Source organism: Marmota monax, unplaced genomic scaffold (assembly GCF_021218885.2).
Source record: "Marmota monax isolate L192 unplaced genomic scaffold, Marmota_monax_Labrador192_F-V1.1 WCK01_AAM20220418_F8-fsc00065, whole genome shotgun sequence".
NCBI classification, from domain to species: domain Eukaryota; kingdom Metazoa; phylum Chordata; class Mammalia; order Rodentia; family Sciuridae; genus Marmota; species Marmota monax.
In genome coordinates, this window is record NW_026694038.1 from 2,235,482 (window position 1) to 2,259,422 (window position 23,941).

The following is a 23,941-nucleotide window of genomic DNA, read 5'->3' on the forward strand; positions in this document are numbered from 1 at the left end:
AGTATATGGAGATTCCTTGGAAAACTGGGAATGGAACCACCATTTAACCCAGCTACCACTCTCCTTGGTCTATACCCAAAGGAATTAAAAACAGCATGCTACAGGCACAGAGCTACATGAATGTTTATAGCAGCACAATTCACAATAGCTAAACGGTGGAACCAACCTAGGTGCCTTTCAATAGATGAATGGATAAAAAAAAATGTGGCATATATACACAGTGGAATATTACTCAGCAATAAAAGAGAATAAAATCATGGCATTTGCAGGTAAATAGATGGAGTCAGAGAAGATATGCTAAGTGAAGTTACCCAACCCCCCCCAAAAAAAAAAAAAACAAATGCTGAGTGTTTTCTCTGATATAAGGGGGCTGATTCATAGTGGGGTAGGGAGAGGAGTCATGGAAGGAATAGACAAACTCTAGATAGGGCAGAGGGGTAGGAGGAGAAGGGAGGGGGCATGCGGGTAGGAAAGACAGTGGAATGAGGTGTACATCATTACTCTAAGTACATGTATGAAGACATGAAAAGTGTGACTCTACATTGTGTACAACCAGAGATATGAAAAATTATATTCTATATGTGTAATATGAACTGTAATGCATTCTTCTGACATATATAAAAAATTATTAAATAATTTTTTAAAATATGCATATATAAACAATTTTAGGCAGTCTTTATTTTTAATTTATACATAAAAATTGTACATTTTTGTGTAGTATCATGTGATTCCAATATATATGGAAACCCCTTTTCTAGGTTTTTTGAAATACTAACCATGCTATCATTATCTGTATTCACCCTAGTATGCAATAACACACAATAAAACTCAGTACTCTTTGACAGAACTATTTCATACTCTTCCTTCCCCTTTCTCTCCTGGGTCTTTTGTACCCACCATTCTACTATCAATTTCTCTGATATCAACATTTTTTTGGAATCCACATATGAGGTGATCATGCAGAAATTGTCTCTGTGTTTGATTCATTTCACTTAGCATAATGATTTTTTTAGAATTTTATTTATATATGACAGTGGAACTCATTACAATTCTTATTACACATATTTTTAATATCTCTGGTTGTATACAAAGTATATTCACACCAATTCATATCTTTATACATGTACTTTGGATAATGATGAACATAACGATTTTTAATATGATCCGTGTTGTTGCAAATCACAGAATTTCATTTTTTTATGACTGAATGGTATTTCATTGTGTACATGTACCATATTTTCAATTCAGTTGATAGAGTTTGACACTGCCATTTCTTGGCTATTGTGAATAGTTGTGCAGTAAATATGGGTGTGCATGTTTTCAATCTACTTTCAATGTACAATGTACAATTTCATTCCCTTTGGATATATACCCAGTAGGAGAATTATGGAATCATATGGCAGTTCTACTTTGGATTTGTGAGGAACCTCCATACTATTTTCCTTAATGGATAATAGCAATGGCTACACCCAGCAACAGTGAAAGGGTGCTCTCTTCACATCCTTGCCAGGATTTGTCAAGCCACTCTTACTAGAGTGAGGTGGTATCTCATTGGGACTTTGATTTGCACTTCTCTGATAACTAGTGACATTGAACATTTTGCCCTGTACATGTTGGTCACTTATACATCTTTCTTTAAGAAATATCTATTTAGGTTATAGTATTCATTCCAAAGCTTATTTCATTGAGTATTTCCCTTCTCACAAAATAATCTATAACAAATCATTATTTCAAAGTATAAGGTTATAAAATCTTCTTGAGTTAAAATGAAAAACAATTGTAATGTTTGAAGAGATGGACATGTTTGACCTGGTGCAGACTTTGTGCATATATACATTCAAAAGATATCACATGGTTTCTCATTCATAAGAGCAATTTTATGATTTTATGTATCAGTTAAGTGAATAATTTTTAAATGGGAAAATTATAAAACAAAATTGAAAAATGTAATGATGGTCTGATTTTTTGATAAATGAAACTCATTGAATTTCAAGATATTGTTTTGACTAAATAGGAACAATAAACAAGTTCCCATTCTAAAATTAACATGATATTTGCCATTTACGTATTAATATATTTGCCTTTCAAATTATTCATTGCAGGTCTGAATACACAATGTTATTTTTTTTTATATATACACAACTTCCTCCTTTTCATCCAGGGGATCATAACTAAATATATCATTCTGATTTTTTTTACAAAAGAGGGAAGATGGGACAGAATGGACAAGAGCCTGTAAAACAGCCAGGAGTGGGCGTAGGACTAGCCGATACTGAAGGTAAGTTAAATTTACAATACTAAATTTTGGTTGAACTTACATATTGTATTAAAAAATTTTTGCTTTTAATGTGAATAAAATATCTAAGGATGAATTATAAAAGCACAAGGTAATGAATCACTATTAACCATTAAATAAGAATGACTTTGTATTCATTTAACAATTTGCCCCTTTATTTACTTACCTTAGGGTACTGAAAAAATTTAAAGCCTATGGGAAAAATTAAAATAGAAAGAACATAAAGGGTGACAACAAAGATTCAGAAGATTTTCTCAAGGAAAAAATATCTTACTTAAATTTTTAAAAATTTTAATAAGTAGAAAATTAATTTTAACAACTAGAGAATTAATCATAAAACCTCACTGAAGCCATGGGAGTTTTTAAATAAAGGAAGCTGAGATGAAACAAATAGTATAAAAATCATTTTATAAAGAAATTAATTATTTGAACTAACTTCTAAAGTAATAGTCAAATTTAAAATTCAGTTTGAAATTCAACAAATAGGGCTGGGGATGTGGCTCAAGTGGTAGCGCGCTCGCCTGGCATGCGTGCGGCCCGGGTTCGATCCTCAGCACCACATACAAACAAAGATGTTGTGTCCGCCAAAAACTAAAAAATAAATATTTAAAAAATTCTCTCTCTCTCTCTTTAAAAAAAGAAATTCAACAAATAGCAAATTATTTCAACATGCAAAAATAAAATTTTTAGCATCAGCAAACACATAATAATAATATGAGCTCAACAATGATTACCTTATCTTTTATAACATTGTGATTAAATCTGGGAGCTCTGAAACCTTTATGAATTTCACCAAAGGCTCAATAATTTTAACTATTCTAAATGTTGTACACTATCCTAAGTACCTTTCATCTATTATGTCATTTAATTTTTAGAATACCTGTGAGGTAAGTAATAGTTTATATTGGCTTTACATGAAAGGAAACAAAACTACAAAGAGCATACAAAGTCCAAACAAGTGAGTTGAACCCAGGAAAACAGCACAAACATCACACTATTAAAATGACTGATTATGGGCATGGAATCACAATGTTACTAGAAAGGAACGACAAGACTTAGGTTTCAATTCTGGTCTGAATTGTGATGTGATTTATCTGCTTTCAGAAACCTTATCTGACAAATTCTGGGTCTATATGATATTTGTTTCCCATGGATTCAAGAGAATGCCCCATTTTTCTGGTTCTACTCAATCATTCTTAGACTCAATGAAAAATCTGTGCTTCCTCTACCTCCTGCCACCTCTGCCAGAGTTCCATCCTTAATCCACCAACCCTTTTACCTAACTTCTCACATGAACTCATTCCCTCTCCTATGGGTAGTTTAATCCCAAATCTAGTGCCCAAATTTTCCAGAATTCAGACTCAGTCAGGCATTTGTGTCCAACCAGAAAAATAGAAACCACTCTTGACTGTTTCAAGTAGAAGAAATGCAGGGCTGCAATTGATTACACACTCATAAAAGAACCTGAGAAAACATAGAGGGGACAGTGAGGCAGCAGAAGGAGGCTACTCTTCTTGTAGGGTCAAGGATAGTAAGAGGTAAAACCAGGACAAGCTTGTTGCTAGGAACAGGAGACAAGGAAGAGACATAGCAAACACCAGAAATATATCCTGAGATGAATTAATTTGAGAAGAAAGACACTGGTTTCCAACTTCCTCCCAATCTCTGCCAGTGCCTGATCAAACCCAGTTGGAAGCCAGGTAACAGGAGACCTGGGAAAGAGCCTATGTGACAGCTACTCTGAGAGGGGTGCAAGAGAAAGACTAAAGAATATATCTGAGAGCATAGAAGCATAGGGACAGCAGAGGATTCTGAGGATCCCATAGATGCATTGCCGCAGTCTGGCTGGGCACAAATGCCGCAGTCTGGCTGGGCACACAATCACGAGCCACCACACAGCTTGTAGATTCAAACAGCAACTCTTTATTCCCGAACTCACACCAGCCGTCTACAATCACGTTCTGGGGAAATCCACGTTCTCTGCCCAAATTCCCCTCCACTGGGCTTCTATCTCCAAAATATATTGTCTAAATCCCGTGAGAACTCAAGGGGAACTCAGGCAGCAGGATACGCCCTATTCCCAGCAGGAATAATCTTAAACCTTAAACCTGGAACCTAAACCGGGAACGCCCTAAACACGATTATCTTAAAACCGGGAACACCCTAATCTGCCTTGGTCCTTGAGCAAGGTCACTTACATTCAATGTCACTGCAACATGTCAGCAACATGGGGTACGCTGGCAAGGAAATTGTCATACCTACTTGGCTAATGGCTCCCAGCAATGCATCAAGCAACATATTCCCTGGTCTGAGTTCACCTTCCCCCCATTTTGTCTCCTTTTCTTTCTATGCTCTTCTATAGCTCACAAAATTTGCACTTATTTTCACCAGAATTCGCATAATTTATACTGTTTTTTTTTTACTTAAATTACCTGTATTCATGCTCATCTCCTCCATAAGAACTGAACAACTTTCAAAACAGAAATATGTTTATTCATCCTGGTATCACAGCACTTGGCAGAAAATCTTGTCCATAGAGTTGCTTAAAGAGGCATGTGGAGAGCTGGGGATATAGCTCAGTTGGTACAGTGCTTATCCATCCTGGCTAGGACCCTGGGTTTCATCACCAGTAACACACACACACACACACACACACACACACACACGTTATTGAATGAACGAATAATTAGAATGAATGATTATACATAAAACTCATGGCTTTTGGTTTCCTATGACTCTAAACTTCAGGTATAAAGAGAAGAAATCAATGGGTAGCTTTAATACCACTCCCCACACCCTCTTCCCCCAAGGTCCTAAGGGTTGAACCCAGGGCCCACTATACACTAGGCAGATCCTCTATGAATTACATCCCTGGTCCTCATGTGTGGTTTTAGCTACTTTGTTTTGACACTCTTTTAACCTCAAAGTTTATAAATACAATTATTTTAGTTTTCAGCAGCTAGCTGTCAATGAATAGATACTGTTAATCGTAGTATTGCTTTCTTTCCCCCTATCAGTCCCACATAAAACGTGTTTGTTTTTTAAGAAGGAGCCAATAAGGGGCTACTTTATTTTGCTTCAAACCTATGAGTCAGTGTATTTATACTTTAGTGAACTGACCCTGACCAACTGTTGATCCCAGATTCGTTATTGAGCAGAGGATTGGGGGTTGAGGATAGGAACAACATGGAATATGTGATATAATGTGAGTCATTTACAGTCATGTGCCTTTTTGGTAGCAATATTCCAGACAACTTGTTTTTGACTTAGTTATACCCAACATTAAACAATAACCAAATTTCTAACTTAAATGTCTATGTGAAGCTGGGCTATAAGAGATATATAAAAGACAGTTAATAGTATGCAATAAATATTAAACTCTTTTTAGAAATAACTTAATTAGAAAGAATATATTGACAGAGTAAGGAAAAGCTATTTAACATATTTGTTCTAAGCAGATAGTAGAAAACATCAAATTAAAGTGCAAGATTTTGATTTGTCCATGTAGAAATATGGAATCAACTTTGTGTTGTACTTTAGGCATATAGATAGCTTTTATTTTATTTTATTTGTTTTTGTGATCCAGAGACTTACCTTCACTTCCTTTTGTTGTCAGTTAACATAAAGAATTTAATAGGACAACAAAGAAGCAAAAAGGAATCAATGTAAATTGTTTTAGAAATATTCACTTACCTAATTGTGTTTTTACTCCTTATAATTCTTGACCTGGGTATTAGAAAAACAGTGTCTCTTATAAATAAGGCATTTTTCTGAAAATAAAAAAAAAATGTTTGTAATGCTCTACTTCATTTTGAAATTTCATATTATTCATCTAAGCATTTTGTTTTATGAGTACTTTGGCCTATTCTAAAAGAATTGACCTACAAAAACTTCTCTAAGACAATGTACATGAATGTGTAACATAAATGTATCATACACTTATATCAAAAGATGTCATGGATTTTAGGTAATCACCATTAAACAGTTTCTTCTCATAAAATTTTTATTTCTGTTTTGGCATTACAATGTATAGAATGCAAAAGTAATGTTTATGGTGTTGAAATTTTCTGTTGAGAATGATATTGAGACTTTTTTTTATACTCAATAGCCATGCCCTTCTTCACTTATTAAACAAGCATATTTATGCTGGCTTCTGATATTAATGTGTCACTTAGTTATTTTCTCTAATAATGTTTCATCTTCCTTATAGCAGTAACTCATAAATTTTAATCTCAGCATGAGATTAATTCAGTGGGTCAGAATGTGAGATCTATTAAGTTTTGGACTCTTTGTTGTACTAGAAAATGATAATAGTTTGTTGGACTATCTCTGCTAATGATTGGTTGAATGTCCATGACTTAATGTAAAACGCAAATGAGCACTGTGTTTGGCACATGGTTAACACCTTTAAGTTGTGATAGAGGATTTGAGACAGGGACATTGGATCCCATCCAAACCAGTAAGAATATTCAAGATTGATCAAATGTCATGCACTTATTGAGAAAGATGCTCAAGATTACTTCTCTTCAAGATTTAGATCAAACCAATTAGCTTTTCTAATTGTAAAGATGAGTTTTTCCCCAATTTATGTTAAGGTTTCTAATTATACCCTTAAGATGGGCCATCTAGCCCTTCTCTGCATTTTTTCATTAGTTAGATGTATTTAATAGGGTTATTCTTTGCCAGCAGGCATCCATGTAGTAAATGCTTTGATATAATTATTCTCCTAAGCTTGGTGTTTGAAACTTTAGCAAGCATTATAATCCCAACTTTGTATGAGACTTAATTTTCTTGGCTATATATATTTACAGATAAAATAGCCCTAATAAATCATTAATTTTCGTAAGTATCTTTGGAAGCTTGAAGTTAGTTTCAGTGAGAATGGAAATTCAGTTTGCATTCTCAATGGGCCAGAACAAATAAACCTCTACCATCACAGAAATATACAAAGCTATACTTTCAAATATTTTCAGATAATTGAGTAAAAACACACCACCATTAATATCAACCTAAGAGGAGAGTCAGACAGAAATTTGATTCAATATCTCACTGGAAATTGTTTGCAAAGCATAACAATTTAATGCAGAAATGATGGGAATCTATAATGACAACAACAATATCCTGTTACCAGGTATTTCAATACCTATTTTATATAGATGTATATTTTATATATAGTTCTGTGATTAGTATAGACCTGTTTTATGTATATGAACACACTTTATTAAGTCCACGACCCAAGTATAGGGCATAAATGACTCCCTGTGCTGATCAGATAGAAATCTAAGCCTTCTGTCTTATCTTTTAAGACAGAAGAATTAGTCTTCTGTCTTGTTCAAGATAAACATAAAAAGACTTCTGAAAAATTATTTTCTCTGTTAAATAAGAACTGGATTTATATAACTGTATGTCTTAAGGAGTTTGCAAATTGAAATATCCAAATTCTTTATGTAAATATTCATTTAATCTTTTTTCTCTTGTTCTGCTGACTTGTTTAAAAAAAATAAACAAGAGAAAATTTTCTTCAAAGAGAAAATTTTTAAATCACTATAGAAGACCTTCAATTAGAACATAATAACAGCTGTTATTGGAGCATCTAAAATTTGCTCCACAAAAGGGAGCTAAAAGCCCTGTTTTTACCCATACGTTCTTATATTTCCAACATTGACCAGTACTAAATACTAACATTTATATTATGCATAAGACACTGTGTTAAAAATCTGGATACTATGGAGAACAAGTGAATCCGGAAGCTGATCTGAGGGAACATATGGTCTATGTAGATGGGTCCATCTCATAATTAGCAAGTAAGCATATTTGCTCACCCAGGTGTATACAGCCTGGGGCTATTTGGAGTGATTGGTAACTATACCATATCTGTTGCTAGATACTTAGCCATTTCTCTGAGGAGGGACTTTAATAACCATCATGAAAAGAAGAATTATGACAAAAATTCATAACCAAGAGAATGAATTATGTGCCATGAGATTTCAGCCTTGGAAAACATTGCTACATCTGTAAGAATCAGGGGATGGGGGAGGGCTTTGTGAAAGAGGCTACACTTAGTGACTGCTTTGACAGATGGGCGAGGTCTAAGGTGGTAATGGGAGGGTCAAATTCCAGGCTGAAAAAACAATATGATGATAGATGGAAAAAAGGATTGTGGATGCCAAGTAGGAAAACAATTCACTGAAATTATAGGGAAGAGAGCAAGGAGAGAGCAGAACAACTGGAAATTTCTACAAAGTTAAATCATATGGGAGTCCAGTGCTCTGTGATCAACAAGATTGATTAATGTAAGAATAATTAAACCTTAATAAGGAATTTTAAAGTATCAATATTTACAATGATGAGCATTTCTACCCTAAAACAGTGTACTCCTCTTTATTTAAGACTTTTAGAGATTTTTGTATTTGAAATATTATACATGGGAGATTCAAGCAGGGTAAAACTGTATATTATATAGGTAGACTACAGATCTAGAGTTCAGATCTATAAGTCTCAATTTGAATCTAGATTTCAGTTATGATATAGTAATATTTGTGAGGCACGTAACATAAACTAGAATCAGCAAGTAGCATTATCCCTTGTAAATTCCATCCACTAGAAAAAGAAAAAAACACAGTAATAACATCTAATAAGCTTCATTTTCTTGCAACCTGCACAAAGGGAAATGTGGGTCAGAAGATTTTAGTGCCTTCAAGCAGCAAAGTCAAGGCAAACCTAGCTGTGTCTGATGCTGAAGTTTATGCTCTCAGTCAGCATACAATACTGCCTCACCAGGTTTTATGCATGGCATCTGAAGTTATTTAGGTTACTGATAAGAATGGAAAGTACAGAGGGTGGCTGTTTAGTCCATGAGCATTGGTAAAATAACATGTGAACAAAGGATGAGACTAGTTCTTTAAAAAAGATTGTTTAAATCCCTGACTTTCCCTCATGAACTTAAATGCAAAAATTTTAAGGTCAAATTTACAAATAATTTTATTATTTCTTTATTTATTTGCTTATGTTGTGCCCATGTCCAATTTAGGTACATAATTATCTCTATTTTCTTTTAGTTCTTTTGTGATGTGAAAGGTAATACTTAATGCTTTAAACCAATGTCACAACTGTAATCCCAGCTACTCAAGAGGAGAAAGCACAAGGTCACAACTTCAAGGCCAGCCCAGGCAACTAAGCAAGACCCCATCTCATTATAAAATAAAAAGGGCTGGGGCGTAGCTCCCTCTAAGAGCATTTACACATCATGCATAAGGTCCTGGGTTTGAATCCCAGTATTACAAAAAGAAGCAACAGTCAACCAATATTCCTGGAAACATTTGTGGTATAAACTTTCATTTCTTACTGTTTTAGTCAGCTTTTTTGCTGCTGTGACTAAAGAACCAGATCAGCACAGTTGTAAAGGAGAAAGGATTTATTTGAGGAGCTCATGGTTTTCAGAGGTCTTAGTCCATAGAAAGCCCCATTCCTCAGTCCTGGAGGTTCTGGGCTTGAGGTGAGGCTGACCATCATGGTGGGAGAAGGTGGCAGAGGAAACCGTCTCACATCATGATGACCAGGAGGCAGAGAGAGACTTCACTGGTCAGATACAAATTTATACCAAAGCCATGCCCTAATTCCCACCTCCTCTAGCCACAACCTACCACTTCAGTTACCACTCAGTTAATCCCTATCAGGGGATTAAGTCACTGATTGGGTTAAAACCTTGACAACTCAATCATTTCTCCTCTGAACCTTCTTGCACTATCTCACATGTGAGCTTTTGGGGGAAACCTCACACCCATACCGTAACATTTAATAATATGAAATATCACTTTGATCAGTGAAAATTGTCAAGTAGGTTTTAGTCTGACTAAAGGTTTATGGATGATCTCATTGACATGTCTCCCTGGATTTGTCAGTGCCATCTGTATTCAACTATTCCAATTTTAAGTTCTATTTTTCTACATTGGACTGTTTTGCCTACTTATTTTAAAAACGTTTGAAAGTAACTTTTAAACTGTTGAAAAGCAAAGAAAATTCTACACAAAGATCTATTTGAATTATATTACAACTTGTAATTTTTAGGGACTTGACATCTCCACATGTAATAATTCCTATCCATGAACATATATGCCTGTCTATACTAATAGATTTTTTTTTGTTTTTTTAGTAAAATTGCTTTAATGTTTTTTTTAACATTCCACTTAAAACATTTTAGTTATTTTTATTCTAAAGAATGCTGTTTGCTTGTGCTATTGTTGTGGTAAATTTTTCTAAGTTTTAACTGATCAATATGTTACTTTCTAATACAGTTATTGATATTTATTCGCATATCAAACCTTTACATTACAAAATAGAAAGGTGGTAGCAAGTCAGGTACAATAGCAGCTACATAGGATGAATAGCAAAGAGAATTTATGTAAGTGTGTATGTGTATATGTGTATGTTTCCAAATACATCATTTAGAATGGAGAAACACACACATACATACTAAATAGATTTGGTTCTGCTTTTTCAGAGTTATTAATCCCCCAAAACAAAGAAGAATATACACAAGCAATGGTCTTATAGTATGATGTTTGACACACTGGAGAGGAGATAACAATGGGAAGATACCAATAAGCAATTTCATAGACTCATTTTAAGAGAAATTCTAGGAATATGAAGTAAGTTGGACTTACGTATCAACTCCAAATAAAAATTAGAGACTGCCTGGAATGCTATGCTACTGAAGGATGCTTAGAATAAGCACAAGCTCAAATGCAAAGGCTTTGATGATAGATTAGAAAGTTTCAGTGAGGCTTAAAGAAGAAAATGATATTGTTTCAAACATTACTTACAGATGCCAATTTTTATATACAAAATGTCAGGCAGTTACTCAAATTTTCTAGGTTTGGGTTCTTAATTGATAGAAGCAAAAATAGGAATAGTACTTAACCTTTGATTTTTTGAAATTGGCTTATTTTACTTAGCATTGAAGGGAAAGCCAGGACAGAGACACGTAAGCAAGAAATGAAAGATGGAGACCGGGCAGAGATACACAGAAGAGTTTATCTGTCAGAGCTGACAAATGAAGGCCATCTCTCTGTATAGGAGAGAGGGGCCAAACAGGCTTGAGTTCTGGGACTTTTATGGGGCAGGCTCAGGAATCAGAGCCAGGCAGGTCCTAATGTGGGAGGGCAGTTAGAGGTTGGGTTGGAATTAGGGAGTAGTGAGCCTTTCTCAGAAACATCCTTGGGCAAGAAAATAAAACTTTTTCCTTAAGATGGCTGTCCAGATGCTAAGCAAGGACCTTATAGGCATAATAATCTCCAGATTCATCCATCTGCTGACAAATGTCATAAAGTTATCTTCTTGAAGGCTGAGTAGCACTCCATTGTGCATATATACCACCACGATTTCTTTATCCATTCATCTGTTGAAGGGAAACTAGGTTGAGTCTTAGCTTTTGTGAATTGTGCTGCTATAAACATTAATATGGTTGTGCCACTGATTGTCGCGATGGCAAAAGGTGCGACTTATGCAGTCAGGAGGGAGAAATAAAGAATGTCCACATGCTTCTGCCCTTTTCAATGCTTTATTCACTCAAATCACTCAATACAATTTCACTCTATAGGTTCTTAATCAAGAAAATGACAATCATTAATGCTAGGCACTGCAATAGACATAATCAATTCACAGCAAACAATTCTAGATTAATTCTAAGCGCTGCAAACACTCTTAATCATGACAGGCCCATGACAGACATTCCCTCTGTGTGCTAAACTCAAGAGCCAGATCTAAAGTCTCAAGCCTTAGGCTTTAAGTCCAGCGGATGCACACTCACTCAGACCATGATGATCAGGTCAGGAACCTGGGGTGGAGCTGACAGCTGGTTGAGGAGAGGGTCATAGGGAGAAGTTCTTTTCTCACCAGAGTCAAGAGGCTTCTATAGAGTTTGAGAGTGGTGAGAACAACGCAAAGGATCAGGCAGATGAGAAAAGTTGGCATGTCAGTCTAGGTCCTCATCAGGCTTTCAGGCTTGTGTTTATCAGTGTAGGCTGGCTGAATGTCTGTTCATTTGCTCCATCATTTATACTAATTTTGGGGGCTTCTGACCACCCTTTTAATTTCTATCAACTGCTACCAGATTTCTTAGTGATGTCATTCATCCTGAGGTTAAAGTATCTGGTTTGGTGGTCCTCACCCCGATTTTCTTGCTTCTTGTTCTTACCTGGGCTAGGGCAACATGCCAGAGACTTCACTCTGCTTGTCAGGATGGGGAGAAGTGACTTGTTTGTGCCTGAGGGCCTTATTTGGAGGGCTCTATTAGGTGTGCCTGGTGATACTGCAGGTTTCAAACTGGAGTTTTAAAATGAAGCTGCTTACTCTAAGGCCTAAGGCCATCCTTACACTGTAGTGTGCTGATTTTAAATCCTGTGGATTTTAACAAAGGAGTGGGACAACTCAGTCAAAGGTGGTCTCATTCCTAGTTTTTTGAAGAATCTCCATACTGCTTTCTAGAGTGGTAGCACTATAATATTACCAAAAAGGACTCTCCTGCCATGTATAACAATAGTACCTACCACAGTGTATTTTAAGGATTAGTGAAAATAATGAGTGGAAGGTGTTTGATACTCTGGCTAAGAAATGTTAGTTGTCATTATTCTAATCATCCCCCATATTATCCTAGGGACTTCTCAGGTTCCTTAATCTCATATTTTCCAAGATGCTTTCTTTTTCTGCCTTTTGGTATTAAACCAAGAAAAGGCATTTTTAAGGAGTCCTACATTTGTCAGTTTGTTTTGAAAAGCTCTTACATAAACTTATTATAGTATTTCAGACTGCTCTTCTTCCCAAAATAACCCTTATGTGATTCACTATATAGAAATGCATCCTCTGTGTAGCTAATGGTTTCCCTAGAATTTACCAGACTTTCTTAAATTGCTTGGGTTTAAAAATCAGTGAAATTGATTTCTAGTCCTGGATTCCCTCACTGTGAATTTAAAATTGAAGTCATCAACTGAAAAATAGTCTATTACTGAAATATAAAATATTTCATGTCTTGACTCTGAGCCAGATCTATCTCTGTAGGGTATTGACTGACCACTAAAAAGCTAAATAAATTAAATTTCTTGAACTTACCTTGAATACTTCTTAGTGTTACATGCACCAAAGAATTGGCAATCGCTTCATTTAAGGCCCATAGTACTTTAGACTTTCAGAGATTAATATATGAAGTGGTAGTTCTCAATATTTTTCAAAAATGTCTTCTTTGCTCAGAAATCTATCAAATAGTTGCATTGGGATTTGATATTCTGATTTTTTTTAAGTGAGAGAGGCTTTTTAATGAAGAAAGAAACACTAAAGGTTAGCAAAGGACCAGGGCTGGATCTCAGTGGTAGAACATTTGCCTAGCATGTGCAAGACCCTGAGCACTCCTTAACCCACCTTAAATTTACTTGGTACATGGTATAACATTGGAGTATAATTTTTATACTGCAACAAATGAACAAACATAACAAAGTATAGGACACCGAATGAATATTAGCTAAGAATGCTCCCTTTGGTATAGATGTAGATAGTTAACAAAAGGTATATATATATACTAAAGACATGGTGTTTTGTTTTAAATGTTTTTACATTACTTGGGTAATTTGCCTCCAAATAATAGGAGATATAGATATGAAATAATTGGAAATATGACTTGCATTTTATAGTGAAAGAAACTCAGAGCAGTGAAAACATTTCATCCAGAAATACCTAGCAACTTGTTCACCATTCAAGGTTAAAATCTGTAAATCATCTAACACCACCCAACTTGTCATTGTACCTATCACCATTTTTAATACTGATGATTATAGTGTTATTTTATGAAAAACTGTTATAAATTTATAAAATTTTTAATGGTTTAGGAATAAATCATCCAACACTATCAATGATTAAGGCCAATCAACTAGTAACAATACTGTTTACATTATAGGCACTATGTATCTTACCAAACAAAAAATTTAAATCTTGTTATATCAGATATTAAAAATTTTCATAAAATTATTTTGCTCTATATAACATTGTATTAACACAAATTGGACAAATATTTACATGGGATGATATACACAGTCCATATGTTGCTCAAAGAAAGTAAATTTTATAAAGTCCAATGAAACAGACATTTCATTTAGTAGGAAAACATAATTTATTAAGCAAATAGTTTGCCATAATTTTAATATGTAAGAAAAAAATATATAGTCCTATATTATACCATTAACCAAATAAATATAAGATAAGGAGTCAAAATTTAAAAATTAAATTATAAAAATACTTGAGTGAAGTTTAGAAGAATATATGTATAACCTTGGTGGAATGCATAGAGACAGCTTACTAAATAAGATATGGAATCCATACACTGAGACAGAAATAGTAGACATTTTTATTTACAAAAAACCCACAGAATTTATATAGTTAAAAAAGATAATAAACAAATAATAAATTTAAAATTATTATTTAATTGCTAAATTATTACTATCCTAAGTAAATGGCTCTCACATTTTGCTCAAAAGAGGACAATCAAGAAAGAGAAAACCTGCCAAAGGTTATGAACTGTCATTTTAAAGAAAATGGTCTTTGCCTGAGGAGAAATTAGGGAAAAAAACAAAAAAACTTATAATTGTTAAAAAAAAATAAGTGATTTATAACTCATGAGGTTACTAGTATAATTCCATAGAAAGGAGAGAAATGAAGAGAAATATCATTCAAACATAGCATATTTTCCCTCTTATTGAGGAAAACAAACTTCCACATTGGAAAGATAATGAATTAACAGACCTGTACTATGCAATATTATAATTCAGAAAACAAGAGATATAAAGAAGATCCCAAATGTTTCTAGGGATATTTAATTAATTATATACATTATATACAAAGAAGCCAAGATACGAGTATAAACAATTTTTCAACAGCAGTAATAGAAGCTTAAAATAAAAGGACCTGTCAAGAAATGTCTTTAAAATTTCAGATGGAAAGGTTTACAAACTAAACTTGTACTCATTCACTATAGATCAAGTATAAAGTTTGTGTAAATCATTTGGGGGAGGACTAGATCAAAAGAAGGAGAAGAAAAGTTTTGTATTTTTTCAGTAAATACATAATTTCTTACTCTTCTCCTGAATGATATGAATATCCATTGTCCTAAAATTCTTTTATAGTAGCTATTGCAGCTAAGTATTGTCTTTAACAGACTTATAAAAGACCTTCTGTTGGTACCAATGTTGTATTAATAAGAGGTTTTTTAAAGAAATAAGACTTTAATAACAGTAAAATATAAAATCTCTGGGGAGAATGTTTATGTTATTTTAATTTGTTTTCATTCCACTCAAAAGTTAAAATAAAATTTATAAATGTTCAACAAGAAAAAATTTTTAAAACTTTGGATAATATTTAAGTTCATTGAAGATGATTTAATTTTCTACTATGTAGATCATTATTTTCTCTAAAGATATTCTTATTTATACTATCCAGCAAGTTTCAGAATTTACCTAGTTTGCTATAAAGAAAAACTGTTTTATATCTTACTGAAGAAGTAGAACTAAAAAAGAAACAATATATTTCACAAAAGAAGCCTTTTACTAACCAGGTATAACATTCCCTTAAGGAACCAACTTCACAGAGAGGAAAGTACCATGGACAGAAAATAGTATACTCTGAGGAAAGTGCATACTGCCTAAAATAGTCAATATATTCTATTTTTTGCTATGTGACCTTAAAAACTGGGGGAGGGTACATTTTATTTAAATCTTGTATTTTAAAAAGAATTGCTCTCTACTCATGCTTTGCATTTGAGTATTTTCCTATACTAAGCAGATGCAATTTTAAACCGTTATCATCTGAAACAGATGCTTACTTATCAAGGAAATAGCATATCAGTGTGATTTCTGCAATTTACATTGCATTCTGGAGCCCAGACAGCCCTCATTGATATTACAGAATACTAAGTAGCAGTAGGAAAGCTTTACTCTACACATTTTATTATGACATTGTTGCAACTGAATAAAATTTATATATATATATATATATATATATATATATATGTATATATTAATATATATGTATTATATATATATATATATTCCTTCTATTTGATGATTCATCTTTTTTTAAAATGTAACCCTTAATAACAATAACAGTACAACTAACATTTATTTAACAAGCACAGCTAGGATATTTTAAAAATTTCTGGCCAGAATTCTGTTGACAATCCTTCATAACAGGTATTATAATATTCATGATTCCCAGTGTCTAGTATTGAGACTTGTGCAAAATACCCACTTGGTAAATATTTTTGAATCAAAATTGAATCTAGAACTCAAGACTCAAAAAAAAAAAAAAAACTAACAGCTAAATCAAGCCTGATGTCAGTTGTCAAAGTAAATATTTTGAGAGAATATTGTGAGAGAATTTTAAAGGTGCTTGGCATATGTCTGACAAACACAAACATCTTGACAAATGATGTTAACCGTGTGTACTGACTTACAGCTTTTAAGAAGTTTACCTCCCCAAACTGGACCCAGAGAGATGATATTGCTTCAGTTAGAAACTATATAACTTAGTTAAAAAGTATAGTAACTGCATTTTTGTTGATTGCTCCTCCTTTTTTCACAAAGCACAGCTGGATCTATAGAAGATGATGAATACTGAGTCTCTAACAGAAAGAACCAGCACATCTGGACAGACAGACATATTCATGAACAATTGGGATAAGAGTTCTGATAGAGTTGAATATATGTTGACTAGGAAAGAATTCCTAGAAGAAGAATACTTTTTAAAAAATAGTTCTGGAAATTAAAGTATATGTAGTTTAGCTGGGGGAATGCTGGAAAAAAGTCTTTGCAACATGAGAGAATATGTGACATGGATGAGCTGTAGTTGTGTATGTTTGACTGTGTATCATAGTTCTGAGCTGCAGAGAGTAGGAGATGCAACTTGAAAGGGAATCACAGTTCAGTTAGTTTATGAAATATGACATGCCACCAAGAGAAATTTAGACTCCACATGGTACATAGAAAATTGGAAGATGCAGATGAATTTCAAGAGCGACAATTACACACTGATCTGGAGCTGTGGAAGATGAATTACAGGGGATCATATTTGCATCAAGGGATCTATTAGGAGATACTTCAATAATCTATATTCCAAATAAGAAACAGTAAGAACTGGAATGCATGTAGCTGCAACAGTAGAAGAAACAAGGACAGAGAGTCGGGAAGCTATCTAGGAAGACAAATGAGGATGCCTTTGTTCTAAAAAATGATTCTGAATCAAAATGCAAATAGAACAGCTTTGGGTACTAGTAACATACAAATGAAGTGATGCAGTTATGGTCATTGTGTAAATGATGAGCAATTAAATGCAAGTATGATTTACATAGAAAAAGTGTTAACAACAAAGGGCAACATGACAAATTAAGAAAATAATAGAAATCATGGGAAATGATAAAATGCAAACCTATGCTTCACAGAATTTTTAAGAAATTGGCTATGTACTTCAAAGTAAATTTTACACATGAATTGAAAAAGTAAAATGGAATTTAAAGTAGGTAGGATTCTTACACTTTAATCTTAGCTTTGTTTTTATGTATGGTGACATTGATCTGTTGTTCCATATATGGAAGGCTTGGAGAACAAGAATCTCTGGCAAACAAGTTCAGAAGAGGAATATGATTTTTTTTTTTTTTTTTTGGTACTAGCAATTGAACCCAAATGTGCTTAATCCCTGAGCCACATCCCTAGCCCTTTTTATTTTTAATTTTGAGTCAGGGTCCCACTAGAGTGCTTACAGCCTCACTGTTACGGTTTGAATGTGAGGTGTCCCCCAGAAGTGCATGTGTAAGGCAATGCAAGAAGGTTCAGAGGAGAAATTATTGGATTGTTAGAGTCTTAACTCAATCAGTGATTAATCCCCTGATAGGGATTAACTGAGTGGTAACTGAAGTGGTAAAGTGTGGCTGGAGGAGGTAAGAATTGGGGGCATGGCTTTGGGTATATATTTTGTGTCTACCAAGTGGAGATCTCTGTCTCTGCTTTCCAATTACTATGGAGCTGCTTCCCTCTACCACATTCTTCCGCCATGATGTTCTGCCTCACTTCAAGCCCCAAGGAGTGGACCTGCTATCCATAGACTGAGACCTCTGAAACCGTAAGCCTCCAAATAAACTTTACCTCCTGTACAATTGTTCTGGTCAGATCCTTCAGTCCCAGCAGTAGAAAAAGCTGACTAAAACACTTGCTAAATTGCTGATGCTGGCTTTGAATTTGCCATCCTCCTACCTCAGTTTCTGGAGTTCCTGACGTGTGCCACCTTGCCAGGCAGGATATGATTTTTCAAATAAAAATTTCTAGGTTGTATCCTGAAGACAGTAAGGGATGCTATGGTATTATATAAAAAGATCAGGAATTTAAAATACCTACCTATACAAGGCATTAAAAGCAGTTTTAGTCAAACATTACGATTTTATATTTAGAAAAACTTGTATATTGATATATAAAAAGTTATATATCATATTGTATATTGATATATTACAAAGTTCCCTGGGAAAATTAGGGGATTTCTTTGAAACATAAGAAATGGAATTCATCAAAATACTTTATTTTCTAAAATAAGAAAGTTATCTGATTTATTATTTTGCCTTTTATATTCTTTCCTTGATTAGTGTTTCATTAAATCCAAGAAACAGGTGTCTTGATTGAACATTTTCCTTCACTCAGCTGTCTTCTAGCCCTCAAGGGTCCAAGCTCATTTCACGTTCTGTGGTTCTGTGTTGAGCGAGGCAGGGCCATGCTCTGTTTGGCTTCTATTTTAATCAGTGGTGAAGGTAATTTAAAATGATTTCGGTTGTTACAAGAGGCTAAAGACAGGAACCATTTTTTGACAACTTATTTTAAAGACAAATAACTTTTCTTCAAGTGTTTATTACTCTTGATAGTTATAGTTCATTTCCTTTTAATAAATGAAGAATTGGCTGGGTCAACATCGAAGTCAATTTGTTCAGTTTGCTTTGATTTTGAGACTTAAGTGATATTTTTCAACCAATTTGCCACTTACTTTTTTACAATCATTACCAGTGAAGTTTTTCTAAGTAAAATTAATATGAGCTGTTGTTACATATTGACTTATGGGTGTTTGGGAGCTCTAAATATAATCTATTTTCAGAATGTGTTTTTCTTGTGACTTTAGGAATGTGGATTAGCAGTCTCAGGTTGAAATTTTTATAGCAGTAGACTAGATCTTTTAAACAGTCATATAACTAAATTTGATTAATCACTTTCTTGTTCATAGATATTTTCTTAATAATTTGCATATATTTAAATATAATATTACTGAAAATAATCATGTTATAGATTAAAAGGATAGAATGATGTGGAAAAAAATTATGGAGTTATTTGGAAACCTGCTTTTAAAAGTTTGATCCTTCTTAAATAATTAGTAAGTAGATTTTCTTCCTGCCATACTATTAACTAGAATTCAATCTAGGTTGAATTATTATATAGCAGACATGATAGTATAAAGACATGTTATAGAAATACATAATTTTGTTACTTGAAGAAATAAAATTGTTTAATTTATTAAGAATAATTCCCTGGAGCTAGGGTTGTAGCTCAGCTGTAGAGCTCTTGCCTCACAAGTGTGAGGCATATATATATATATTTTTTTTCCCTGCAGTCTTAAACATACTTTTGAAAATTTTTAAAATTTTTAATATGCAAATTTATTGCATAGAAAAGTATATAGGATTTTGGGCTGGGGATGTGGCTCAAGCAGTAGCCCGCTCGCCTGGCATGCTTGTGGTCTGGGTTTGATCCTCAGTACCACATACAAATAAAGATGTTGTGTCCACCGAAAACTAAAATATATATTAAAAATTCTCTCTCTCTCTTTCTCTCTCTCTCTCTCTCTCTCTCAAAAAAAAAAAGAAAAATATATAGGATTTTAGTTTGGAGTTCGTTTTACTACAGGATGGAAGTAAAGACTATAGCTATTAAACTGTAAACTCTTTCTGTTTTATTTTAAGTCTAGGGTATAGCTCAGTGGTAAATGACTTGCTTGGCAATTGGGAGTCCCTGGTTTTGATCCCCAGTAACAACAACAAAAACTACCAATGTATTTTTTTATTTCAGGTTTGTTGAACTATTTTTCTAGACACTATCTCAATTCCAAGCTGGGTAATTGCTAAATCCCGGAAGATTTTACCTCTTAAGTATTCTGAAATCTCTTTCTTCTTTTAAATTCTAACTATTGCCCAAGTTTAGGTTTTCATCACATCTCACCAAAAGAAATGTGAAAGTCATAATCATTCCTTTCACCTAGGTCTGAAGCATTTTTCCAGTATTACAGCTATTGACTAATCTGACTTTGTCCATCTCTAGCATAATACATTTCTATGGACCCCCATCAACCACATAAATCTAGCTGGATTACTACAAGTTCCACTTTGTACTTCTCTGGGTTATCTCCTGACATGTTCTTTCTCCTATTTTACATCCTGGTTATATTCAAATTGTTCATAGTTTTCCATATAAGCTCTACACTTCCTCTCTACTTAGCTTTGCTCAGGATGTTCTCTTTGCTTAATATGATCACCACCTCCCAGATGAATCTGGTCTGGAAAATACCTGTCTATCCTTGAAATCCGACCCTCAGCTTACCTCTTTTTTGAAGCTATTGATCAAGTCCACCTCCACCTGGCTATTTTAAGGATGTTTTCTTCTGCCACCCTCATCACCTCTATCGTTGCACCAACCACAATGAATTGTAGTGATATTTTCTTTACCTCTTTTGCCAGACTGAACTGAAATCTCTCTGAGATGGGAGATAAGGTTACAGGGATATTTAGAAGGATTTCTTAGCTTTTATCATTGAAGACTTTATTTATATAAGACAGAAAGAAAACTTGGATAAGCTACAAGCAAAAATAAAATACAAAATGTTACTAAACAAACAACATATTTAGCAAGTCAAGAGTTATAAAAGCATCAGTAAAGAGATGTTTTCAGTTTTTTTCCAAAAATTCAGCATTCTACTCTTCAGCTTTTTTCAACTAAGCAGACATTACTATAATAGATTTATAATTTTAGATGCTTTGCAAAATCAGTCTTTTAAACCTGGTGTAGCTAATTGTGGTGGTCAATCAAAATAAATAAAAATAATAATAAATTATCAGTAGTTTGCATGCTGTAACAGGGCATTAATATACAGAAGTTTTTTTTTTTTTTCTTGCTAGGAGAAAGTGCAGTTACATGCCACAATAGAAATGGGAGTTCCTTCACACAAATACAAAATTATAAATCATAAATAAATTTAATTCAACATATAAAAATGGTCAAGAGCATGATCTTCCTCTTACCTGAAATGGAGAATTTTAAAATTTTAGTTACATGAATTTTAATATTTAAAGTCACCATACAATTGCCTACATTTCTTTTAAAAAGTAGCGATTTTTATTTTTTCAATGTTTATTGGTGTTGATTATTTTAAAATGATTTACCCTTCTTTCTTCTTTCTCAGAAAATTTGCTCATTTTGATCCAGTCCTGTTATTTGAGTCTGTTTTCAAGGATTGTTTTACTCCAAGTTAAAATTTGTATTCCAGTACTTATAGTCAAATACTATACTCTCAACATCACTCATCCAATCTGAATATTATGATTCATCCATTTCCTATGATTTCAGCTTCTTTAAAATTAAACTAATGAAAATCTGGTATGATAATTTGGCAGATAATAATTCCAAGTACTTTTATATCAGATACTGTCAGTACCATTTAAGGAAAATGTCTGACATATGTGGGCTTAAAAGAGTGTAAGATTATTAGTAACTACTTATTCATAGTATTACTATGTAAATTGAGTATAAAATGAGAGATTTTCAATTTGCTGTTCAAGCACTGGGGTAGATGAAAACTCTATTTATTAAAAAGTGGTAGGACAGGGTAGCTTTTAACAGTTGTCTGTTGGAAAGAATGGCATTTGGTAACAGGTTTTCAAAGGAGGTGGACAGATATATCAATAAATTCACAGAAGAAGCATACTATATTCTCTCTCTTAAGATTGGCTACTAAATTCTCTACTTAGTGATTTCAACTTTCACAGCAATTGTGTTTTGTATTTATCAATAACAGCGATAATCTTGAATATCTCATTTACTTCTACTCAAGTTTGAACAAGTAGGATTTGCACAGCCCATTTCAGGAAGCACTAGTCACATAAACCAGTTGGTAATCTGTACCCTCTGGAGTTATCACTGTGGCATGCAGGAATGCAGAGTAGATTTGATTCAGAAACACTTGTGTTTACAAGAACAGAAGGGTAAGGAGTAATTTATATTATAGAAAAGAAGCACTTCTAATGATTAACACCTACATAGGGTGTTAATATTATTCACATAAAATATATCTAAAGTAAAATCTCACAAAATGGTTATGAAAATATACATATAATGCAATTGCTATTCAAAATGAAGCTGGTGAAGTGATATCAAAATCAGGTAAAATAAAAATTCTTTTATTGCCTGTCATAACCATGTTTTTAAAAATAATAAAACCTTTTAAAGTGTAGCTGCAAAAAAAGTCTGATTCTAATATATAAATGTAACCAAAAAACACATTTATGAGAAAATTATAAGATGGTGTTAAAGTTTACAAAAGAAGATGTGAATGAACAGACACAAAGAACATGCCATTAAAGTGAATATCATAATGATTACAGTTGTTCCCAAGTTAATATGTGAATATAATAAAAATTCACTTAAAAGTTTATTATTGACTTTTCACAGCTGATCCTAAAGTTCATATAAAAGATTAAAAGGATTAAAAACACCTAAAAGAAAAATGGTGAAGTACAGCTCCTTGCAGTTATCAAGATTAATTATATAGTTATACTATATAAAACACTCTGGTATCGAACAATTATAATATAACAAAACAATGAAACAGAAAAGGAAGCCTAGAAAATATCCTTATATATGTAGAAACTTTATTTATAAAAAATTGCATTTCAGATAAAAAAATTGGTTGCTACATAAAAAATAATTACTACCACCTCATGTTGTAAAAAAAAAGCAAGGAATAAACAATTGTGGAAAGTTTTAAATATCTTAAAACACAAAGTAATGCTCTGAAATTTTCAAAAGAAAATTGATAACATCTATTTGTTGAATGAATAATGATAGATTTTTAAAATTTAAAACCAAAAGCATAACATAAAAGGCTAAAAAATTTGACTACTTTACAATTTTCACAGAACTTTTGTTCAACCCATGACACCATAAGCAAAATAAAGCAATATGAAGACTGACAGCAGACATTTACAATGCATGTAGAGGAAACATGTCAAGATACAATGTGTGTAGGTGTATGCATTTACATGGTTTTCTTTAAAATCACTAAGAAAATACTAGAATTCATAGAAATGTGGCAAAATGGAATTAAATATTGCTGATAGAAGAACATTACATGAAATATTAGTATAAATATTTTGGAGAATTATTTGTCAAAGACAAAGATAAAAATGTGCATATGTTCTTTAAACCAATGATTCTAATATATCCTAAATATTCTATTTATCCTAGCTAAATATTTGCATTTGAATGTTACAAATAAAATGTTCATTTCAGCTTTGTTATTGTTAGTGAAAAA

General features: G+C 33.2%; 1 protein-coding gene across 2 annotated transcripts in view; it reads left to right on the forward strand.

Annotated features, from left to right (window-relative positions):
* Pclo (piccolo presynaptic cytomatrix protein) overlaps nt 1–23,941 on the forward strand; it is a 427,177-nt gene that overhangs the window by 378,531 nt on the left and 24,705 nt on the right. For both annotated transcript variants that reach the window (XM_058585487.1, XM_046464212.2), the window contains one exon: nt 2,205–2,278. In XM_058585487.1, coding sequence (XP_058441470.1) covers nt 2,205–2,278 — 74 coding nt within the window. The remainder of the gene's footprint in view (nt 1–2,204; nt 2,279–23,941) is intronic.